Source organism: Sebastes fasciatus, chromosome 1 (assembly GCF_043250625.1).
Source record: "Sebastes fasciatus isolate fSebFas1 chromosome 1, fSebFas1.pri, whole genome shotgun sequence".
Classification (NCBI taxonomy): domain Eukaryota; kingdom Metazoa; phylum Chordata; class Actinopteri; order Perciformes; family Sebastidae; genus Sebastes; species Sebastes fasciatus.
In genome coordinates, this window is record NC_133795.1 from 38,183,032 (window position 1) to 38,208,041 (window position 25,010).

The following is a 25,010-nucleotide window of genomic DNA, read 5'->3' on the forward strand; positions in this document are numbered from 1 at the left end:
AAGTCATAGTCAAGTCAGCACACTGACACACTGACAGCTGTTGTTGCCTGTTGGGCTGCAGTTTGCCATGTTATGATTGGAGCATATTTTTTATGCTAAATGCAGTACCTGTGAGGGTTTCTGGACAATATCTGTCATTGTTTTGTGTTGTTAATGATTTCCAATAATAAATGTATACATACATTTGCATAAAGCTGCATATTTGTCCACTCCTATGTTGATAAGAGTATCAAATACTTGACAAATCTCCCTTTAAGGTACATTTTGAACAGATAAAAACTGTGTGATTAATTTGCAATTAATCACGTTTAACTATGGACAATCATGCGATTGATCACGATTAAATATTTCAATTGATTGACAGCCATAAATAATAATGTAATGTATATGTATTAATAATGTAGAAACCTTTATTTGTAAAGCACCTTTTATACACAGAACGCAGCAATAAATGGATGTCTTATACACATCTGTGTGTGTGTGTGTGTGTACTAATAATAGCCGTTGCCCAATCTTAACTCTAACCCTGGCCGTGGCCTCTGCTCCAGTATCTTCTCTATACTGGACCTTGTCTCAGTCACTGAGTGTAAAGGTCCTCACACACTGACATTGTTTTCAACAACATTCAGTATTTTTACATTTGAATCATGGGAGACTAAAAATCAACGTGATGAAGAGGAGGAAAGTTAGTCAGCATATTTTGTGTGACTCATCTTTAGAAGGATATGCTGTTCTGCTGACACTACATATTACTGTAAAATGTACAAAAACCAGTTGAAATGTGATGCAGTGTTAAGAGTCCAAACCAACCAGCTTTATTTTCTGTATGGACTACGGACGGGATAATGTACAGCAAGCCGGTCATTGTGCGGCATCGCCCTGTCGAGGTATATTTCACAACACTGACCCGCTAGCTGTACATTATTCCATTTATGACACGGCTACTTACTGAAGAAATCAATAATTTGACACAAAAACGGTCCTCCAGAGTCCAACATCAGAACTGCGTCCATAGCATTGGTCTGTTTTACTGTACATAGCGACGGTCTGCTATAAAGAAATAATAGAACGCCGTGATTGACCAATCAGAATCGAATATTCCCCAAAGCCGTGTAATAAGTACGGGATAATGTACAGCGAGACAGTCATTATTGCGAAATGAACCCATTTCACAATATTGACCCGCTCACCCCACTTATTTTATGGCTACTTACTAAAGAAATCAATAATTTGACAAAAAATATTGGTTTAAAAGATATTTCATTGATTTAAAATGATTTTATTTGTTTAAAAAATATTTGAATGATTTAAAAATTATTTTATTGATTTAAAAATGATCTTATTGGTTTAAAAATATTTTAGAGATTTAAAACTTTTTTATTGATTTAAAAATGTATTTATTGCTTCTGCTCAAAAAGTAGTCCTCTTGCTGTGTACGGAGATCAGAACTGCATCCATTCCAGCGGTCTGTTATTCATAGCAGCGTCCTGCTATAATGAAATAACAGACCGTAGAACGTCGTGATTGACCAATCAGAATCGAGTATTCAACGAAGCCGTGATGTTGATGTTTTATTTTTACTTAAACATTTGAAGCAGGACTTGTGCTTTTAATTAATGTGAATCTTTTTCTTTAGCAAAGAATTTGAATGTTTTTTTCTACACACACATAAACTATGCCCCTTACAAGAAGAATCAGAGATACATGTCAACCTAAATGAGGAATTTAACTGGCGTAATGTAGCTGAAAATTAGCATTACAAATGACTGACTGATATAATATGAAAATGTGACTTGGTTTCTCCTGTTTCACCCTAGTTTTGTTCAGGGAGGACGTCACGGATATGAGATATTCACAAACAGCCTGAGGCAGATCAAATACTCTTTTCAAAGAAAATATTCTAGAATATGTACAGTACTATTCACACGCTAAAAGACGCCTTTTCTGAGAAGCCTAATTTGTCCTGAAAATAAGAAATATATATGGCTGTAAAATATACCTTAAGCCTAGATATAGAGGAAGTGCCAGACTCACTACCTCAAGCTGAAGGGGCTAAACTGAGCCCACTGGTAGAAACATTATACTACAGCTAATTTAAGAGCCTGGTTAAACTGGTCACCCTAACAGTCTCAAGTGTTGCAGGTTTGAGTTTAAATTCTAGTTAAACACTCAGAGTACTCAAGTATATATCATTCCACTGTCACCAAATTACTACAGTTAATTTTTTTCCGATTTTGGGAATTATGTTTTTCCTCGTAAATAGGATTATTTATTCAGTAGGATTGTTATTTTTCCCTTTATAACTATATTATTATTATTATGAATGCAGTGAGTAATACAACTGCTGGTGCAAACCACAGGTGGCACTACATTGTTGTGCCATTAAAACTGCATCCGCGCTATATGTGAACTAAAGTATTAAAGAATTGAGTAAAAAGTGTTTTTATGTGTATAATAAGGGAGCATTAAATTAATATCTACAATGTAAAAAAAAAATTCAGATTTGCCTAAAGATTTCTAAATTACATACAAAACAGATAGGTTCACTATTGAAGTCTAAATAATAATATATTTAGTTCTTCAGGTTACAGTGAGCACCAATGTTAAATCTCCATGACAACTAAAAAAACATGTAATGTGGTTAAAAGGTCAGAACAGCAGCATCTTTAACACCTTGCGCAAAAATGCAGATCCTGTTAAAGGTAGAATATGTAACAGTTGTTGGTTGCTGTTGGTCAACACAAACAAAGTTGACCCCTCCTCCACAGAGCGAGAGAGAAAGAGTAGCGATGGTGGAGCGAGCTACAGAGTGAATGAAGAGAGCGAGCGGCGTTAGTGAGTAAAACGTTATTGTTGAAGCCCAGAAACGTCCCGAACACAGCAAAATAAGAAGAAAAGAAACAATCCAGGCAGAGGGCTGCAAGGTCTCTGTAGATACAGACACCACCTAGTAGAGTAAAAAACACATTTCCCTCCTTCTTAAATGTAATGGAGTAGAAGGATAAAGTAGCATAAAGTGGAAATACTCAAGTAAAGTACAAGTGCCTCAAAATCTTACTCAAGTATAGTACTTGAGATGGTTAAGAGGTGGTTATGAAGATGTTTGAATACCAGAGTACTCACAGAACAACGCTCCAGATGATCGCTGATGAACTTATTTCTGTATGAACAGACACAACAAAGACACTAGTTGCATCGAACCCCAACTTTATTAAGATGAACTGTATACAACGCCAGTTACAGAGCAACATGGCCTCCACACGGAAAATCTCCAGTGTCCAACGTCTTCGTAGAGCTCTGAGCGGAACGGGCTACAGGTCACGCTGTGTTTCTGTACAGCCACATAGAACATGAGTGATATCGGAGGTAAACAGAGAGGAAGAAAAACAAACTATTGGCATATGCAAGTTTCTTTTCATTAGTTTGTCTATAAATATCAGGACTGGGGTCGATCCGCTCACCAAATAAAGTGATTTTTTTGCGTTACAAAAATGAGCACAAGTTTCAAATCACTACTTCATTAGATTCATTTATTTAAAGGCTTTGATTACAACCATCCGATTGATTGTGGGCCGACCCCAATCCGTCCGTGCATAACAGTGTCTGCTGATAGGAGGAAGGAAGTGTAGCTACAGCCGTGAGGAACGAGGCAGTGAGCAGATCAAGAAGACCAACATGGATTCTCAATGTTTGAATCAGTTTTGCACTACAGGTGAGTCAAGAGCAAAAAAAAAAAAGAATCCAGCTCACCATCTCAATTTGACTAAATATGCACAAGAGGTCACTGTGTCAAAAGGCTGAAAACTCCACACACACACACACAGTCACACAGTCACACACTCACACACACACACACACACACACACACACACTATCTTTAAATTCAACCAATGTAGGACTTTCTCACAGTGCATCACTGTTAAACCACAGACTGAGAAGGCTCTGGAGGTGTCAGGCACGTGTAACTTTAAACTGAGGAACAGAAGGCCTTCCAATGTGCCCTCTGGCAGCCATATTAGAGCTCCACGACTAAAGAGTCACTGAGGAATCACGGAGATAAGGTATCAAGTAGAAGCTAGCATCGGCTTGTTGGTATAAACCATGGATGAACCGGATCGTAAGCACACATTGAAGAGGAAGCTACGAAAATGGCTGTTCAGCTTAAACCAATCAGCGCACGAGAAGAGAAACGGAAGTGAGGAAAGCAAGTCAACGAGAAAAGTCAAGAGGAAAAACACAGAAGGCTCTTCTCATTTTTCATCTTCATCTCATCTGATCGTTCCAACACACGGATATTTTCACGGTGACATCAATATCTGGAATGGAGCTAAGCGGTGAGTGAGAGCGGTGTGAGAATGGTCGTCAGACGCCGCTTTGTTCCATGTACGTATCATAACAACGGCTTGTATATCCGCCGTCGTCGGTCTTCCCGTTTCCCTTTCAGAATGATGAATACAAACTACCGTCGCCTGCTGGTGTGGAGAGCTATTTCCTCTCACGCAGGCGCAGAACGCATGTGCTATCTGGCCGTCGGCTGTAGTCTTTGTGGTGTGTGCGAGTGCAACTTGTCGGCCGAGACAAAGGAGACGCGATGTGACTCAACGGTGGCCTTCGTCGCCGCTAGTTCTTCGATGTTGGGTTGGTGAGTCTGGGCCTTAACGTAACCCTCGCTAAGCCGGGGCCAGCTTTGAATGTTGCGTTTACAACCGACAAATCCTCCTCATTGTGCCTTTAAACAGGCACCGGAGCCACTGTAATATTCAGTGATGGAAAAAAGCCCTTTTCTATTAACAATACTCTGTTTTCCCCTCACATGACATTTGAGGAATTTAACTGATTAGATCCAGAGAGCCTGATGAGTGACCAAGACGTCGCCCGCGGACACTTTAGTTGGAGATATGGCTGACAGAGGGATGAGACCCTAGATCCTCCCTTTACGAGATGTTCCCCCTGCTGTAATATGTATTTTGTAGTTTGACAGCGATATTTCAAAGAGCAAGTCCAACATTTTCATCATTCATCTTTTTTTTTGCAGCTGCAGAGTTTAGCAGAGACGCTGTAGACGACGGGTCGTCATCATCCTTGTAGAAGAGCAGAGAGATGACAACGCAGGAAGCAGAAAAAATGGCTGAATCATGTCTTTCTGACTTTGCTTCCCCCCCCCCCACTCACACACACATTGGTTTATTCTTCACATTCCTCCTAGAAACAAGCCTCGTCCTGTTCCTCCACACACCCTCCCCTAGAAGTATGCACTTGCACTCTCCTGCCCAAAGTGCGCATTCGTGTTCGTCAAAAAGAGAACTTCCATATACAGAACCACAGGCCGCCACATCTGTTATCCATACTCTATGCCCTTAAGAAACTGAGGAGTGTGTGCAGCTGGAGCAAAGAGATTCTTACTGTAACATTAATCAGAGGAGAAAAAGCCTGGGTTCATTTCATTTTAAGTCAGTGAATATAAGCACGAGTGCATACTTTAAAGTCGGGTTGTGGTTAGATATCGGGACGTAGGCTTTAAGACGGAGCAGCCAGCTCAGCAGCCCAGAGTCCCTGTCTCTCTTCCAGAAGTCTGGGAGCAGCCTGGTAGCACAGAGACAGACAGGAGAGGGACACTAGCTAGCTAGCAGGGCAAGCTAGCTTAGTTAGCCGCCCAGGCTTCGAGGTCCGCCATGTCGTCCTCCTCTTCTTCCACCTTCTTCTTGGCTAAAAAAAAAAAAGAAAAAAAAGCACGATAAAACATGACATTTAATGATGTTATTGTGTAGATGATGTTTGTGATGTGGATGGAGTAGCACCGGGGACATATAATACCTGGTAGTGCCACAGATGGTACGCTGGGTAGAGGAACGTCGTCTACGATTTCCAGAAGATTGTTGTCCAGCTCTTCCTGTTCCAGCTCCTCCAGCTCAGCCATGAGCTCATCCTGAACACACAAACACACACACACATGTAAATAAGTAACCAAGCAAACAGGTTTGTGTAGGCACACCACAGACATACCCTATAATTAAAGGTGCTATTGATAACGTTAACAGGGTTTTTCCTGTCTCAAGATGAGGCGGAGGGTCGGAGGACAGGATGGTACCACCTCTGCCCCAGAAGAAACTGTTGTTCATTTTAAAGTTAGATGCATCAATCTGGACAAGAGACAAGATCTTCTGCTCTTGTAAACAATGTGATGCTCTGGCAGTGGTGGTCTGTAGACTACTCCAAGTACTGTACTTAAATACAATTTTGAGGTACAGCGAGCACTCACTCAACGGCCCCGCGGGAGCCACGAGCCGCTTTCACCCCGAGCCCCGGGCCTTTCCGAGTCGAACCAGGTCGTGGAGGAAACGCGCCTGGTGAGGGCCAGCCAGCCCACCCGTTGAGAAGTGTAAAAGTATTTTTGGTTCATTATGAAACTATTCATGCACACATGTAACGTTCGAGGCGCATGGAGCGGCAAACGTAGACTGCAACTGCATTTATTAACGCCAGCTGGCGATATAAAACTATATTAAAGGGACTGTTTGTAACTTTTTAAGCGTATAAATGTACCTGGTCGGGATCCCATTCGCGCTCGCATATGCGCGCTCGCGTGTGGCCGGAGCCTCTCCTCTTCTGCCTGCTTGCCTTCACTCAGACAGCGCGTGTTTTCGCGGTCTTGCTCCACCTCTAGACGTGAACGCGCGCATGCTACACACTGCAGGAGAGTTAGTTTAGCTCTGAGAATATCTAGTGAATGTAGAGTGGACGTTTGTGCAGAAATAAATGCTGCAGCTCCTCCAGACCAACAGAGGTTTTCCGTGTCTTGTGAAGTGACGGGGCTCCGCAGCGAGAAATGTTATCGCCGGTGTAAAGTTCCGGTGTCTTCCCTGCGGGCGCAGTTGGGAGGCGATAACGTTTCTCTTTGCGGAGCCCCGGCACCGACCCGCTTTTGCTGAAGCAGGAAAAGCCAACACTAGTATCAGCAGTGATTCATGGAAAGACCTCCGTCTGGACAGCTAACATTACTGCCAAGCAGCTGAAATATAGAGTGATATTGTGGTTTTAGCTGACGTGTGTCGCCTCACTGTTTTGAGCGATGCTCGTTCAGGTATATTTAGAGCGAGCAAAGACTGACTTTCATTGACTTAACGGCCACGGTGTCGCTGTTAACAAGCACTTCTGAAAGTTACAAATAGTCCCTTTTAAACATCGAACGGCAGGGAAAAGGAATTGAATAAATCCAGTTGTTTGAAGGAGATGTTTTCACATTAATATAAAATAGATAATGGAGAGGGAATTATGACCCGTTTAACTTCCTAATAGGCTTGTCGCGGTAGTCGGTGTTGCCGGTGTAACACGGTGGTCGGGCACACACCGATTTTTACAGAATGGAAACCCATTTAGTTCATTTCTATTTCTAACTCTGTATAGAGTCTGAGCTCAGAGTAGCAGGAGTCAGATTTCACACCCGGTACGAGAGAGTTGACAGACCGACAGATGGTGGAGGATTTGGTGTCGAAGCGAAAAGCGAAAGCGCATATTTGGCAATATTTCAGATTTTAACCCAACGCTATAAGGGAACCATAACATTAATGAGGTAATCGGCGCGAAGAAAATGGAGCGGTCACAGCCGGTGTGTGCGGCGCAGCGGCGCCAGGTAGACCCCTGTGGTCACAAGTTTATTAACCGTTGGGAAAATTTAATAAAAGGATAACATATAGAGTTCTTGACGGTTTACACTGACCTTGGGACGGTTGGAATAATTTTTTTAAATATTAATCACTAATATTAAAAAACGCGATCGGGGCGTCTCTAGCGTGCATCCTGGTTGGTTGTGTTACTTATCATTCGTGGCGGTTGGGCTGAGCTCCAAAAGGCACAACTACACACAATATTGCATTTTTTATTATTTATGGTCAACGACTTTTTTTTCTAATCGAGTCTTCAGAAGTCAACTCTCATGTCCTTATTTTGGCGACTCGATCCTGAGTCCCACAGCTCTGTACAGATAAATATTACAGCACATGCACAGTAGAAAGTGTCTTCTCCAAACACCTAGGACTCTGAATGGATGCAGAGGGGACATGCAGAGGTCCTAACACTGATAACTAGAGTCTACTGTGCTTGTTTGGTGAGTGAATGAAGCTGTAAACAAGCTGGTGCAGCTGTCAGATTTGTGTTTGGCCAGCTGGCGATGTTTATGACTACAACTTCCCCCGGATAGTTCACGGGTCAAACGCAGGTTAAGGTTCCTGATTTCTACGTTCTCACCTCGTCGTAATCTTCTCCGAAACCTATCGGTCTGGAGATTACGTCTGAGATTTCTTGAGCCACTTCCTGTTGTTCTGTGATGTCCGCCATCAGATCGTCTACTTGGTTTATGTCCCTGTGAAACAGAAGGACACAACGAGAGAGACGATATTAAAAAATGTATGCATAAATACAAACACGTCTCGATATAAACCAATGATGGACCACGAGCCATTTAGATACTATAGGAAAACAAGGAAAGACAAAAACAGCAAATACGATAATAAAAAGGGATGAGACACAAATAGAAGTAGTATCACTAGTTAATGCATACAGTAACTCATAATTATGGAGGTTGGAAACTGACAAAAATAAAAAATAAATAAATGACTTAATAAATAAATATGTCATTAAATCTAGCAAATATAATATTACAAATAAATGTAGCCATTAATTAATTGATAAAATGTGACATAAATTGATATTTCTGTTTTATTTTTTTCATCTTTGTATCAATTCCTTTATTTATTTAATCTTCTGTTTGATTTTCCCTTCTGTTTACTTATGCATTTATTCTATTAATTTTTAAATGTATTCATTTATTTTTTAATTCATTTTATATTTCTTTTTAAATATATGTATTTATTTCTGCATTTATTTATTTCTGCACAATGTTCCCTTTGCATTTCACCCTGTATTTATTTCCTCAAACTTATTTATTAACATATTCCTTTCTTTATACATTTCTGCCTCATTATGCAAATGAGGGGATTGTGGCAGAAGAGTACATAAATAAGGGAATTAATATAAAGATGAATAAATAAAAAAGCAAATTAAAACAGAAATATCAATTTATGTCTGATTTTATCAATTAATTAATGACAACATTTATTTTTTATATTAGTTTTGCTGCATCTAATGACATTTTATTTATTTATTCATTTACCGAGTCATTCATTTATTTTTGGCAGCTTCCATCCTCCATATGTAGTACTTACAATAACCACCTACAAGAACCTTGGCAACTACAAACAAATCTGACTTAAATGTGTCTCTTACATGTTTTGGTGTGCAGCCTGCATCGCCTTGGCGGCGTAGCTCATGGTCTTGAGCACCTCTGTGTTGGTGTTGGAGTTCTCTAGCGCCTCCCTCTGGAACTCGATGGTAGACAGCGTACCATCGATCTGCGCGAGCTGCTGCTGGTAGCGCTTTTTCCTTTTCAAAGCCTGTAGAGCCGCTGGACAGACAGAGACAGGGTGAGACAACGTTAATTCAGGACAGGAGACAGCTAATACTCCATACTGAAGCAGCTGTAGACTCTTACTTTTAAAGAAGGCTTTTCTTTTCTTCCAGGGGTAAATTAGTGTTTTAAAATGTGAAATTAAAGTGTTAGAAAGACAGAGACAAAGAGCTTGAGGACACAGTGCTTCTGATAACACTTCCAGTGGACATTGGAACTGTGATTGAGACACATGAAGCTGATGAGCTGCATGTTGAATTACAGTGTTTGTCCTAATGGAGCAGGACTCTGTTAATCTGATAAAATCCTGTCTGAGCCGAATTTCTGCCTGCAGATGCACTAAGCTTTAGTTAGGTTGTTTTAGGTTTGTCCCCTCACTATTGCTCTCTTGAACAAGCTCACAGAGGTCTGCTCTCACCTAAATAAGATCTATAGAATATAATAAGGGGTGGTAATATTTGGAAAACCTGACGTGCAAAGAACACCTCGAACTGGTTTTGGTAGATTATGAAAAGTGACATTTGTCGCATTAGTGCTGAAACAATTAGCTAATTCGATTGTCAGACACTATTTTGACAAAGGATTAATTGTTTAAAAGGGACATATTATGAAAAAACTCCCTTTTCAGTGCTTGTGCTCATACATGTGGGTATCTGGACTGCCTACCAACCCTCAAACTGTGAAATAAGACAACCCAGTCATTTGTTTTTTGTGGGCTGTGTAGATCAGAAAACCGCTTCCTATGTCACATGCAGGCTCATCAGAATATGTCGCCCACAACTTGAGAGCTACTGTGCGTTTCAATACCCATACTATCGTACTATTTAGTATGCCAGAAAAAGATTTAGGCCCTTCTCATACCAACCCCCCTCCACCCTCCCCCTATCTACTTCCTCTCAGTTTGCGTGTTTGTGTGGAGGCTCCGCCATATTAAGTGCCATCTCAGAAAGTGGGTTATAAATGTACTAGTCTAGTCTAGAAAACAGTAGACATGTTCATTTTATTGTAAAGTAGTGCTGGGACAATACACCTATCTCCCGATTCGATACTATCACAATACTGGGGTGCTGATAGGTATTGTGATTCGATATTGCGATTTTTGTTAACTTCTTTAACACTAGACCATGGGAAAAAAATTTAATCATACACTTCTAGGGACTTTTACTTTGGAAAATCTCTAAATTAATCCAGTAAAAATGTTTGATTTGGTCTGTAATCAGAGATGTCCTGAAGTCAAATATATCAGTCTCAGTCATTGTCAGGAATTATTTTTAAAAAAAATTCAGCAACCCAAAAATCAAAGAATAAAGACATTTCCCTCACAGATTAGTGGTATTTTCTTTTTAATTTATTAGGGACATGTAATGTTTTATACTTCTGGTGAATATAATCCAAACAATCTTATTTCCATATATGTATTTTGTATATACAGTTCCCTTTGTTAACACCTTATTTTGAAAACCGGACGTAGTCCCACGTGTCTACTTCCTCTATCTTCTCCAAGTCCGTCTCTAGCTCTCCCGTCAGCTCCGTTCTCTTTATTCATCCATGGTCAGCTCCATCGGGGCCGTTTCAATGCATTTAACATAAATGTCAGTATATAGGTGCTCTACAGTTGTAGCGTCGGCCCATTTGACCACGGAGATGAGAGTGACGGCCGGCCCGACCGCACGTTACCGCGATACGATAACGTTTCCTGTCCGTGACAGAGTTAGCATGCAGCTTTAGCCGTGATGTCTAGCTCTGCTTTTTCTGCAATGTGTGAAACCCAAAGTGTTTCCATCCTTTACTGGATGTGTAGTGTTTACCACGCTGGATTTAAAATGAATGACGAATACAGAATACCTCCTCCTGCAGAACGTGCCAACGTGCCAACTGGCCGTCGGCTGTCGTCTTTGTGGTGTGTTCGAGTGCAAATTGTCGGCCAAGACAAAAACGACGTGAGGCGATGCAACAGTCGGCCTTCATCGCCGTTAGTTCTTTGATGGCGGCTTAATGTGTCTGGACCTTTTAAGAGATGGGTCTAAAACGGAGCGTTCCAGACACAGGGTGAATACTAGAGGTATATTCAGACAGACAGCAGGAAAGAACTTATGTGTTTTTGAACATTAAAGCATTTAAACATGTTCTAAAAACCTTTTAATTATCCGATGATAGTAAACTGAATATATTTTTGGGGAAATTGTGATTGGCCATTTTCACTATTTTCTGACAATTAATAGACTAAAACAGTTATTTGGCAATTTTGCTACTAAAACTCGAGTCCAGCTGGCATTCAGTCATTAACTAATCAATTAGTTCACCAATTGACAATTATGTCTTTAGCATTTCAGTATCGCTCTTTGAACTGTGACACTGTATGTTTTGGCACTTGCCTTTCTCCATGTGGAATTATCTGAACCAGGACAAAGGGAATTCCCCTGTTGGTGCTGACATGGAAAACCTGAACCCGCTGAGTCATGTGTGTGAGGAGGGAGGAGGGTGATGAAGTAACAAGAGATAAGTGCTGCCGTGTGTCTGGATTACAGCTTCACTTTAGAGTAATGATTAAAAGACGAGATAGAAGTCACATAAGGTTTATCTTTTAGATCAAAGTTAAGATTAGGATTTGGGTTCAGCATTAACATATATTGCGCTTGCTGTCGCCCCCTGGAGCAGCAACAAGTAGCTGACATGATTCAGCGGAAGGCAGCCTGTTAGTAGTGCATGTTTTAGGTTTATATTTACATATATACAAAGATGCACAGCCATAAGCAATTACTTTGCTTTCGTTGTGTTTTGTTGCTGCCACAGCGATGCTTTCCTTGTCAAGATCTGTGTCACGCAAATGTACGAACAACAGTTAAAAGGTGTTTTAGGAACACAGGTAAGAGTATACGGGATCAACTCAGCAGTTTTTCCAAGTAAAAGTCTCTATAACCGGGTTGTTCTTCATCCTTTAAACTGAAAACAAAGTCACCGTGTGTGTTTCTGAAATGTGATTTCTGCATGTAAACAAACCTCAAAGATTCATTCATTTTTTTTATTTTAGACTGAAATATCTCGGCAGGTACTCAACAACTATCGGATAGATTGACATGACATTTGGTGCACAAATCCATGACTCCCCCGATATGAATTCTAATCCCTTCTGTGACTTTTCATCTAGCGCCGTCATCAGGTCAACATTTGAATGTGTTCAATAATTTGGTTTATGTCGAAACAACCTGCAACACCAATGACATTCCCATCAGCCTCAGCTGTGCTTTGTGTTTAGTGCTAATTAGCAAATGTTAGCATGCTAACACACCAAAACAATGCCGGGTCCACACTACACGAGAATCAAGCCGATTTTGGGCCTGATTCCTCCTGACAATCGTCAGCAAAGCCCGGATTTTGTTGATATTCCTGTGGTGTGAGGTATGTTCAGAGAGTTTTTTTTACAACCCCTGATCGGCTCTGAAGTCCATCCTGGCTGCACCGATTTCAAATCGTAAATATTAAACATGTTCAGGACGGGCTATCCTGTTGTGTGTGGGGAACCCCGAGTAAAGCTGATGACGCAGTCACGCGGGAAAGAACGATAGCCAATAGAGAACCAAGCTGACTGAAGAAGGAAGGACGACCACCGCCGTCATGTCGTCCACGGCTAATGCATGAGCTAATGCTAAACGTGAAGCATAAAGTAGTAGTAAGACGGAGCTCAGAGATGGAGGAGCAACTTGTTGATCAGTGGCAACAACATGAATGTTTATTTAACGTGTCTCCATGACTTCATCCATCCATCCTTTGTGAAAGTAACTAACATCGCTAATTCTTCCTGCCCGTCGTCCGCCATGTTTGTTTACACTAAAGTCACGTTTGATCGCCAGAGATTTAGAGAGATTTCCGTTTATTTATTCGCGACTCTTGTTGTTCATGAATGAATCTGTTAGTGTGTGGTGTGTGCTGTTTGGGCCAAATCGTGAGGGTGAACACGGTTAACATCATACCTGCTTTACATCAGCATGTTAGCATTGTGTTAGCATGTAGCTCAAAAGCACTGTTGTGCCTAGGTACAGCCTCACAGAGCAGCTAACGTTACAGGACTTCAAACAAGGTGAAATTGTTACATGCAGCTTTACAAGAACTTCAAAAATCTGAAACTGAAAATTAGAACTGATAAAGAATAAAGACGAATCCGAACAGACATCTGTTCACAGCTGGTTTAAATACATAATAACTGGGCTTTATCTCGTACAAACACGAACACACCTTTATCAGTCTACTGTATGTGGTCGGCCCGGTCCACCAGGAGCCAGACAGCAGCTGACAGCTCCAGATTCATCTGATTATATCAGCACGCGGCTTTATTCCTGGACCGATAACTTCATTACCCAACATCACACAAATCATTATTAGATTACCTCCGTTACAGAGCTGCATTCAGACCGCCGCACCCTCCAATTTAGTCTCACTTTGATACTGTGACCCTTTGTTATTCCTGTTGTCCTGCTCTTTTCTATTGACCCAGTGTGACCCTGACCAATTTGGTGCTCTAGGCCAGATTTTAGCTGTTGCCCATCCACCTCTTTATTTTGTGCACCCTGCCCGGGGGTTCTTTAACAATGATATTTTTGTGCATACAGGATTGACATAGCCTTTTAACCTAGTTGCTTATAATACAGCTACCATTTTGAGCTTTATTATGAGACAAAAATAATAATTAAATCTGACCAGAATGCACCAGTCACAGCAACATAGTGAAAAAAAGAACAAGATAACCTGATATATATCTTTTAAATGAAATAGTCTTGTTAGAATAGGGCAACAATTAAACTGTAGCTTACTGGTAGGCCTATTTCTGACATCATTTAACATCTAAAAGTGAAAAATAGAACCATATGTATTATTTTATTTAGACTCTGCCTGTCTCATTGATCAACAATGATCTTAAAATTGGAATATCATATAGGAATTATTCTCCTCCTCAGTTCTTGGTTTACTTGGCCAACTGTTAACCCTCTGAGAATGATCTGACTGGCGTTAACATCACTGTCATTTGAACGTTGTTGCAGGTTTCAGTGTGTAAAACAGTGGACATTAGGGCTGCAACGATACACCTATATCCTGAATCAACACTATCACGATACTTGGGTGCCGATTCGATATGTACTGCGATTTGATATTGCGATTTATTGTGATTTTTGTTAACTTTTTTAACACTAGACCATGGGAAAAAGTTAAATCATACACTTCTAGGGACTTTTACTTTGGAAAATCTCTAAATTAATACGGTAAAATCTTTTTGATTTTCAGCATGTATGTAGTCAGAGATGTCCTGAAGTCAAATATATCAGTCATTGTCAGGAACTATTTATTACATTTTTCCAGCAACCCAAACATCAATCGAGCAGATGCGGTTATCGTTGTTGGTTTGGTTCGTTTGCTTTGAGGAATTTATAGATTGTGTGTGTCGTTATTCATCCCTCGACTAGTGACGCTAACTGACGAACTGTGTTCAACTATGTTGAAAATCAGGTTTCAGGGGTGGAAGCTGGTGGACCATGTAATGAAGAAAAGGACTTTTAAAACCAGAAGTATACGAGCTCACATTGCTCGTGTTAGTGTTGTGTTTTCTTAGAAAGGATTTGGTTGCATCACAGATCTCCCAGCAACCACATCTGGACACCTGGCCGTATGTTATTAAGGGTGTATCATTGTGGCCTAAAACATCACGGTAAATGGTATTATCACAACATTATAAAAACTCTCCTGAAACAGGAGAGCTGAATAACAGTAAAATTACTTCACACCATGTTTGCCTTGGATCTTATCCAACCTAACAAATAGGGAACTGTGTTATGCAATTTTGTTGGACTCTGCAAAAGCAGTAAAATATACTTAAACACACAGCAAACATGATCCGGCTGCTTGTTAAAAGTTGTGCTTTTTCGTACATTTAGACTTATTTTGGGTGTTAATGGTTAAAATGATTTATTTTTAAAAGGCATGTGTAAATGCAAACAAGCCACACTGCCCGTCCCTCTGCACTAAGCAAATACAATAAATGTCTCTGGTGTCGTTCTCTTCTGCTAGTCGGGTGATGCGAGTGGTGGGTCCCCAAAAAGCTGAAATAAAACCTTTGCCATGGCCAGAGCTGAAGCAGAAAGAAGACAGTGCGTGTGATCTTGAGGAAACCAGTTTCCTCATTGCTTGTTACGTGAAATACCCGCTAGTCATCATGCTTGAGGAGGTTGAGTGACTAATACTGATATAGCAAGCCATATCGCCCATAGCTAATGTTTGACAGTTTGCAGGTCCAGCTGTGGTTAATTACTGCCTCGGTTTGACCAGTAAAACGGCGCTCCCACGTAACTAATCAAGATAAAACTGCTAATGAAGACAGGAGCACTGTGCTGTGTTCACAGCCCTCTTAAAAGTACGGTTAGTCGCAGCACATTGTTGGTGGTGTTATAAACATTAGTAGAAGAAATGAAATAGTCAGAAATGACATGTCACCTTGCTCTATTTGTAAAAGAAAAACATAAAACATGTCATTGTGGATGAAAGTATTAAATCATATAGTACAATTAATATAGACAAATTCAACAGATAATACAAGTTGTAAATTTTACTTCTCATCATAGACCTAAAGGAAAGAAATGGCAAGGAAATATGTCATTTTCAGCTACCCACCATCTTTGTTTGTTGCGTCACATACTGGGGAAATGGGTTCAAAATGTTTTTTCATCATGCAGCAGAACTGATGGTAAGAAGACCATTTGAAGATTCTGGAAATACGTTCAACACAGCTGTATGTATTGTTAATAGGGCTTGGACGATTCACCTATCTCCTGATTCAATACTATCACGATACTTGGGTGCCGATTCGATATGTATCGCGATTTTAAGTATTGTGATTCGATATTAGCATTTATTGCGAGTTTACTTTTTTAACACTAGACCATGGAAAAAAAGTTGAATCATACATTTCTAGGGACTTTTACTTTGGAAAATCTCTAAATGAATCCAGTAAAAATATTTGATTTTCAGCATGTATGTAGTCAGAGATGTCCTGAAGTCAAATATATCAGTCATTGTCAGGAATTACATTTCCCTCACAAATTAGTGGTATTTTCTTTTTAATTTATAAGGGACATGTAATTTTTTTTTTTACTTCTGGTGAATATAATCCAATCAATCTTATTTCCATATATGTATTTTGTATATGCAGTTCCCTTTGCTAACACCTTATTTTGAAAACCGGACGTAGTCCCACGTGTCTACTTCCTCTAACTTCTCCAAGGTGGTCTCTAGCTCTCCCGTCAGCTCCGTTCTCTTTATACATCCATGGTCAGCTCCATCGGGGCCGTTTCAATGCATTTAACATAAATGTCAGTATCTGGGTGCTCTACAGTTGTAGCATCGGCCAATTTGACCACGGAGATGAGAGTGACGGCCGGCCCGACCGCATGTTACCTTGATACGATAACGTTTCCTGTCCGTGACAGAGTTAGCATGCAGCTTTAGCTCTGCTCTGTCTAGCTCTGCTTTTCCTGCAATGTGTGAAACCCAAAGTGTTTCCATCCTTTACTGGATGTGTAGTGTTTACCACGATGGATTTAAAATGAATGACGAATACAGACTACCGCCACCTGCAGAACGTACGTGCTAACTGGCCGTCAGCTGTCGTCTTTGTGGTGTGTTCGAGTGCAACTTGTCAGCCAAGACAAAAACAACGTGAGGCGACGCAATAGTCGGCCTTCATCGCCGTTAGTTCTTTGATGGCGGCTTAATGTGTCTGGGCCTTTTAAGAGGCGGGTCTAGTGTTTCCATACTTTACTGGATGTGTAGTGTTTACCACGCTGGATTTAACATGGGAGGGTGCAGGTCGTATCCGTGCAGACCCTCCAACGTTTTATACTTTCTCGTTTCGGCTCGCTGCGGTTTGTTTTGGTTGACGGATACGGAACTGATATGATATCACATTACTCAGACTACAACAATAAAAGTGATAAATAAAATAAAAAAATTGCGATACATAGGTGAATCAAATTTTTTTTTTTCACCCCTAATTGTTAAATTAACTTTTATCTTTCAGAAATACTAATCTTTTACTCGAATGTTATAGTATACATGATAGGCTGGGGCTATACATATGGAGTAGACAGAAGAAGCAGTGGCATGTTTACAATATGGAGAAACAGTAATGACAAAAAGTAAATAGAGTATGAACATGTAATATTATGCAAACATTGGTTTTGTCAAACTTGTGTTTAGTTTTGGCTGGTTGTCATTGAGTCAGTGTACTTGCCAAAGTCTCAGACTTTAGATGATAAATGGTCAACCAGGTGTATGTAACAATATATAGCAATTTATTTCAGATTCTTCGTGATCTGATATGATTCTGTCTAGATATTTTATTCTACAGCATTAGTACTAACTGCCCTCTAGGCCAAACCAAGTGCTGCCATGTCATGGGGGGGATTTGGGTTTAGTTAGTTCTGCTTTGTATTTAGTTGTAGTTGGTGTCCATCTTGGTTACCCCCCTTGTGTGCTATTTGGTTTGGCTAAGCTCCAATATATATCTGCCCTCATGTGTCATTGTGCAGGTTAGTTTTGTCCAGTTAACATCTTGTTTAGTTGTGAGAATAAGTATAGTTTGATTGCTTTAAAAGGTACTGTTTGTAACTTTTTACACGTATAAATCTACCGGGTCGGGATCCCATGCGCGCTTGCATATGTGTGCTCGCATATGCGTGCTCTTATATACGTGCTCGCGTGTAGCTATGCTGTTCAGACCGCTCCTCTGCCTGCTTGTCTTCACTCACACAACACGCGCGTTCTCGTGTTAGTTTAGCTCTGAGAATATCTAGTGAACGTACAGTGGACGTTTGTGCAGAAATAAATGCTGCAGCTCCTCCAGACAAACAGAGGTTTCCCGTGTCTTGTGAAGTGACGGGGCTCCGCAGCGAGAAACGTTACCGTCTCCGTCCGGGTGCCGGTGTCTCTCCTGTTCCCTCCGGCCGCGGTTGTCGACGATAACGTTTCTCTTCCTGCTTCAGCACCGGAGGCTGAAACAGCAGGGCTGAAGCAGGAAAAGCCAACACTAGGATCAGCAGTGATTCATGGAGAGACCTCCGTCTGGTCAGCTAACATTACTGCCAAGCAGCTGAAATATAGAGTGATATTGTGGTTTTAGCTGACGTGTGTCGCCTCACTGTTTTGAGCGATGCTCGTTCATGTCTATTTAGAGCGAGCAAGCGCGAGCCCGACGCTGACTTTCGTTGACTTAACGGCCACAGGTGTCGCTGTTAACAAGCATTTCTGAAAGTTACAAATAGTCCCTTTAAATTCTTGGTTTATAATGTTTAGTTGTTTTTTGGGTAAATAAAAAGCCCAATTACTTCAACAACTCCTGTTTCCTCGTTGCCTCACTGCTCGGTCCCTTACAATTGACTTTTAAAGTCCCTTTTAAGGACAAAAGACACGTTTAAAATGGAGTCAGGCGACCGTGTGACCAGACTAGTGCTCAGGTGAGCAGCCTGTCAACTGTCAACTTCCTGGTTCCTCCTCTGTCGTTAGCCCGCAGGCTAACTCACTCACTAACTCTCGGTTCAACTAATCCACCAAACCAACACCTTCAGGAGCTTTTCCTCACCTCGTTTGTTTTTCGTGCCGTTCTTCTTCGCCGTGACGAGCTCTACTTCGATCTTCTTCTCTAGAAAGTCCTGTTTCTTGGCCAGCATCTCCTCGGTCTCCCGGAGTCTCTGGATCGCATCCTGGGGTGTCGGCGCTTTCCCACTCTTACCGCCGCCGAACAACTTAGCAATCAACGACATGTTGACTCTAGATGTAAACTATAACGGGTGAGTTTACCGTACACGACCAGCCGGTACTTTGTGATACCGAACAGGTAATCGTTAAACGGGTCTGTTGTCTTTCCCGTCAACTATCGTCGCCGAGCTGGAAGACTGCTGTTACTGCTCTGCTGTCGCTGCTGTTGTTGTTGTTCTCTCTTCTTCCGGTCTTCCAGAAAGGCCTCGTGATGTCATTACGTCATTACGTGACTCATGCGTGACACACACACACCGTGAGACGTTCAGGGGGAATTTCACAGATGAGTTCACAGAAATATCTTCTTAAATTGTGATTACTATTATTAGAGGTCGTTTACTTACATAACTTAATAATATTTCTAAATATAAGAATTATATTAATTACATCCAAATATATATAAAAAAGTTGCCCATTATTATTATTATTATTATTATTATTATTATTATTATTATTATTATTATTATTATCATTATAATAAATAATTTATTATTATTATTATTATTATTAGTAGTAGTAGTAGTAGTACCCTAGTAGTTTCCTAACATAAATTAAAACATTGTTTTAGCGCCGACACTGTAGTATAAATAATATAATATTATATTATATTATATTATTATTATTATTAGTAGTAGTAGTAGTAGTAGTAGTAGTAGTACCCTAGTAGTTTCCTAACATAAATTAAAACATTGTTCTAGTGCCGACACTGTAGTATAAATAATATAATATAATATAATATATTGTATTGTATTATATACTGTAATATAATATAATATTATTATTATTATTATTATTATTAGTAGTAGTAGTAGTAGTAGTACCCAGTGGTTTCGTAACATAAATAAAAACATTGTTCTAGTGCAGACACTGTTTTATAAATAATATAATACGATATAATATAATATAATATAATATATTATGTATTGTAATATTATATTATTATTATTATTATTATTATGATTATGATTATGATTATTATCAGTAGTAGTAGTAGTAGTAGCAGTAGTAGTAGTAGTACGCAGTAGTTTCCTAACATACTGTAAATAAAAACATTGTTCTAGTGCCGACACTGTATTATAAATAATATAATATAATATATATTGTAATATTATATTATTATTATTATTATTATTATTATTATTATTATTATTATTAATGTTATTATTTTTTAGTAGTAGTAGTAGTAGTAATACTAGTAGGCTGTAGTTTCCTAACATAAATAAAAACATTGTTCTAGCGCCGACACTGTATTTAACTGAGGAGGAGGAGCACTGCTGCGTGACCCTAGTGGTAGTAGTAGTAGTAGTAGTAGTAGTAGTAGTAGTAGTAGTAGTACCCAGTAGTTTCCTGTGAAAAAAAATAACTAAGTATATCTACTCAAGTAGCCTTCTGTTCTTCAGTACAATTTTGAGGTAGGCTACTTGTACTTTACTTGAGTATTTCCATTTTATGCTTCTATTTCTAAACCACTGCATTTATTTAATACCTTTAGTTACTAGTTACTTTGCAGATTCGGATTAATAATACAAAATATGATGAACAAATAAATTATGATGTATAGATAAAGATAAGACTTTATTGATCCCTTGGTGAAATTCACAAGTAAAAAAAAAGAAACCCGCAACATTAAAGCAATGTACATCTATGTATGTGTATGTGTATGTAAACTACAACCAAAGCTTTGAGTCAACGCTCAGGAAGCAAATAATAACTACTGGATGTTACTGGAATGTTGGAGGACAGACTGGAGAACAAACATGGCTCCGTGTATTTCTAAAGACTATCTTGATGAAGGAGCTGCAAATGCATAATGAAGAACAGTAGTAGTAGCCAGGACGACACAGAATGGAGGTTTCCAGTCAGATGCAAGCGTTTAAAGGCCAGCCCAGCTCCTTCAGAAAACTACGCCTCCCATGACGCACCGCGGCATACTTTTCCAGCTGAAGATGCGAATGAGCTGAACGCCAACCAATCAGGCCTTGAGTTGTCTTAGGGACTGGAGGAGAGGGGCCAACCTGAAACATAGATAGATAGATAGATAGATTAGATAGATAGATAGATAGATAGATAGATAGATAGATAGATAGACGGTCAGATAGATAGATAGATAAATAGACAGTCAGATAGATAGATAGATAGATAGATAGATAGATAGATAAATAGATAGATAGATAGACGGTCAGATAGATAGATAGATAAATAGACAGTCAGATAGATAGATAGATAGATAGATAGATAGATAGATAGATAGACGGTCAGATAGATAGATAGATAAATAGACAGTCAGATAGATAGATAGATAGATAGATAGATAGATAGATAAATAGATGGTCAGATAGATAGATAGCGTACTTGGGTGATATTTTCTTGAGGGGTCGGAGGTCGTGCTGCCAGGTGTTGATGGGGATGCTCCTCTCTGAGCGCCTCCTTCAGCTTCACACTCTCCCTCTGGTACTGAAACACAGATATTACACACTTGTGTTCTCGTGTGACTGCAAAGACTTGAAACAAATATCTGTTTTCTTTTTTTCTTTCCAGAGGACAATTAATTTGTTGTGTATTTCTAAGGTGTAGTCTGGTGTCCTGCCTATATCATGCACTTGCTATGGTACTTTTTCAACAGTAGAGGGCAGTGTGTGTGTGTGTGTGTGTGTGTGTGTGTGTGTGTGTGTGTGTGTGTGTGTGTGTGTGTGTGTGTGTGTGTGTGTGTGTGTGTGCGTGCGTGTGTGCGCGCGTGTGTGTGCGTGTACCTCCTTGTAGGCCTCAGTTAGGAAGCCCCACTTGTTGGGCCAGATATCAGCCGAATTCTTCTCAACTTTTACATGTGCTTTCCTACACAACATAAACACACACACACACACACACACACAGATATAAATAACACAAAGCACATAGATTCTACAAAGGTTTTAGTCAGGATAGGACCAGGCAGACTCTTCATTTGCCTACTTGGACACCTTAAGTGTGCCAAATGGGTTTTCTACCTCTTGAAAGGGAATCTGGCTCGAAAATAATGTCCATTTTATTGCATTTTGCAAATAAGAACAGGTACCAAATGTTAAATAAAACAAAATAGTTTTACGTCTTTTTATCTATGTCTGTGGATATTTGGTAATTTAATTAAAGGGAATGCTTAGCTAGTACACTGAAAAAATAACACTAATTGAAACAAGATTGATATTAGTGAAACCATTAAAAACCATATTAGTTCATTCAACAAGATTGATATTAGTATAACAGACAAAACCTAAAGGCCTATCGGTTCATTCTACAAAGGAAAAATAATTGAATGAACATATTAACATTACTTTACACCACAAATCTATGTTGTGTTAAAAAAAAAACACAATCAAGATAGACTGATTTTACTTAATTGATTTAGATGGAATATACAGTAGGTGGCAATTATAAATTACGTTTATACAATTAATTATTATTAAGGCACACAATGAAGCCTTTGGCCAGGACATTTACCCTGTTCATCATCACATTCTACCATTGTGCACAGTATAAAATCAATAAAAAACAACTAAACTGAATAATTTTGACTCCAAATGGAGTAGTTTATTATAATAATCAAATATGATCAAGTAAAACTTAGATAATAACAAATAAGATCAATAACAATGTAAATAAGATTAGAAAAAATAATCCAAAGTCAGGTACATTCAATATAAAAACAGTCAAAAATATTATAAAGTAAAAATACAATTTCTCATGCGTTGATTTTCTAACTAAAATATTGAAATCATTGACAAACAAACATTGTTTGGATAAAATACACTTGGAGTGTTGTTTTAGTAGCGTTAAGGCCTCTGCTTTTAGAAACTATTCAGAAAAAAGACCAACACAGCTTTTTATGAAGTTTTTAAAGGCAGTGTTTTAACACACAGCTCAGCCGAACCCGGTACCGGGTCCATCTGGTTAAACATCCAGTCAACGTGATAAGAATCCTTCCACCAATACTAAGAACATCTTTTCCAAATGCTTTGTCTTGCTTTGTTTGAAATAAAACACAGCAGGTTTACCAGATTTCATCTCGATGCACAGAGTTGATTGGTTCAGATGTTCGCTGTGAATCCGCCATCTGTCCAGACTGCTGGTTGGGTGTCTGTTAGTGTGTTTGTGTTCCTTCTCGCTGTCCGGCTAATGTTTCAACTGTGTGTAAGTTACACTGAGCAGACCTGTTTACCGTCGCCATGGAGACGGAGTTCCCTGGACACATCTAGCTCTCTTCTCTCTGTGCTGTGTGTGTGTAACCGTGGAGACGGAGTTCCCTGACTCTCTGTGCTGTGTGTGTGTAACCATGGCGACGGTGGGATGGAACCTACAATCTCAGACATGTTTGTGTTTGCAGTCACGCTGCTGAAAAATCTCAACAACTCACAAAAAGACTAAACTAAAATTAAGTTAATAATGTGCTTTCTGATCATTTTTTTTATTGTGTTGCATCTTTTTCTATGAAGTTGAGCTGTTGATAAAGTTTTAAATGGTATTATCAAATGAGAAGAAAATTAGTTCCAGGTGGAAAATAGTTGTGCAGTAATTCAACTGTGCATTACTCTGGTTTACTCTGGTATTAATACTGCATTTATTTACACTGTACATTTAAACTAATATTCTTATTTATATTCTTGCATTTTAACACACAAATCTCATTTATCAGGTTTATTATTATCTACACTGATGTTATATATGGTAGTATACATATTTTTATATATTTCTATTTTTATTGTTGTTATATATTGTAGCATAATGCACATATTTGACATACTTAATTCTTATAGTTTCTCGATGTTTCTATATTTCATGCGTGTGCATGTGTGTTGTCTGGAAGCTCTGGTCCCCATGTAGGGAAAAGTAGTGATGAAATAAGGTTTACACACCTGTAGCTTTGCAGTTGAGTGGGTGTGTTTGTGTGGGTGTGTGCACGTGTGTGTGTGTGCGTGGGTGTGTGCACATATGTGTGTGTGTGTGTGTGTGTGTGTGTGTGTGTGTGTGTGTGTGTTTGTGTGTGTGCGTGTGCGTGTGCGTGTGTTTGTGTGCGTGTAAATCTGCTGGAAAACACAACAGTGTGACACATTGCACCACCAGGTCAAAACTGACCCAGGAAGACCACAGATGCCATAAATTTGAATAAAACACCCAGAATTCGACGAAAGTAGTGGTCATTAATTATTTATTTATTTTTGCAACGACCATTGCAGGGAACCATCCATGTTATTTTTGGGCAATTAGATTCAAGAAATCCATATTTATGATATAATGAAGTGTGAAAACGGGTCAACAGGAAGCTACAGAGTGACACTAACTGGCTGCAAAATGAGCCTCATCAATATTATTAATTGGATTGGATAATCCAATTAATCCTGTAGGTTGGCAGTTCGATCCCCAGCTCCTCCTGTCAGCATGTTGAAGTGTCCTTGAGCGAGACCCTGAACCCCAAGTTGCTCCCTGGCGCTTCACATCAGCTCCTAAAGATGAGGTAAATGTAAACTTCATATACAATATGTACCTGTATGTACAGTGGAGGAAATAAGTATTTGATCCCTTGCCGATTTTGTAAGTTTGCCCACCGACAAAGAAAAGAACGGTCTATAATTTTAATGGTAGGTTTATTTTAACAGTGAGAGACAGAATATAAAAAAAAATCCAGAAAATCACATCATATAAAAGTTATAAATTGATTTGTATTTTATTGTGGGAAATAAGTATTTGATCCCCTAGCAAAACATGACTCAGTACTTGA

General features: G+C 39.5%; 2 protein-coding genes across 2 annotated transcripts; both read right to left on the bottom strand.

Annotated features, from left to right (window-relative positions):
* Positions 1-3,190: 3,190 nt before the first annotated feature.
* chmp4ba (charged multivesicular body protein 4Ba) lies at positions 3,191-19,480 on the bottom strand. The gene is made up of 5 exons (XM_074647675.1): positions 19,086-19,480; positions 9,283-9,460; positions 8,245-8,359; positions 5,815-5,926; positions 3,191-5,706 (listed from the first exon to the last, which is right to left on the bottom strand). Exons 1-5 carry the CDS (start codon positions 19,264-19,266, stop codon positions 5,642-5,644), a joined length of 651 nt encoding a protein of 216 aa, XP_074503776.1. The 5' UTR covers positions 19,267-19,480; the 3' UTR covers positions 3,191-5,641.
* A 1,337-nt stretch (positions 19,481-20,817) lies between these two features.
* On the bottom strand, positions 20,818-23,505 carry LOC141774869 (ciliary microtubule inner protein 1-like). Its single transcript, XM_074647682.1, has 4 exons — positions 23,290-23,505; positions 22,012-22,093; positions 21,614-21,715; positions 20,818-21,276 (listed from the first exon to the last, which is right to left on the bottom strand). Exons 1-4 carry the CDS (start codon positions 23,346-23,348, stop codon positions 21,121-21,123), a joined length of 399 nt encoding a protein of 132 aa, XP_074503783.1. The 5' UTR covers positions 23,349-23,505; the 3' UTR covers positions 20,818-21,120.
* Positions 23,506-25,010: the final 1,505 nt, after the last annotated feature.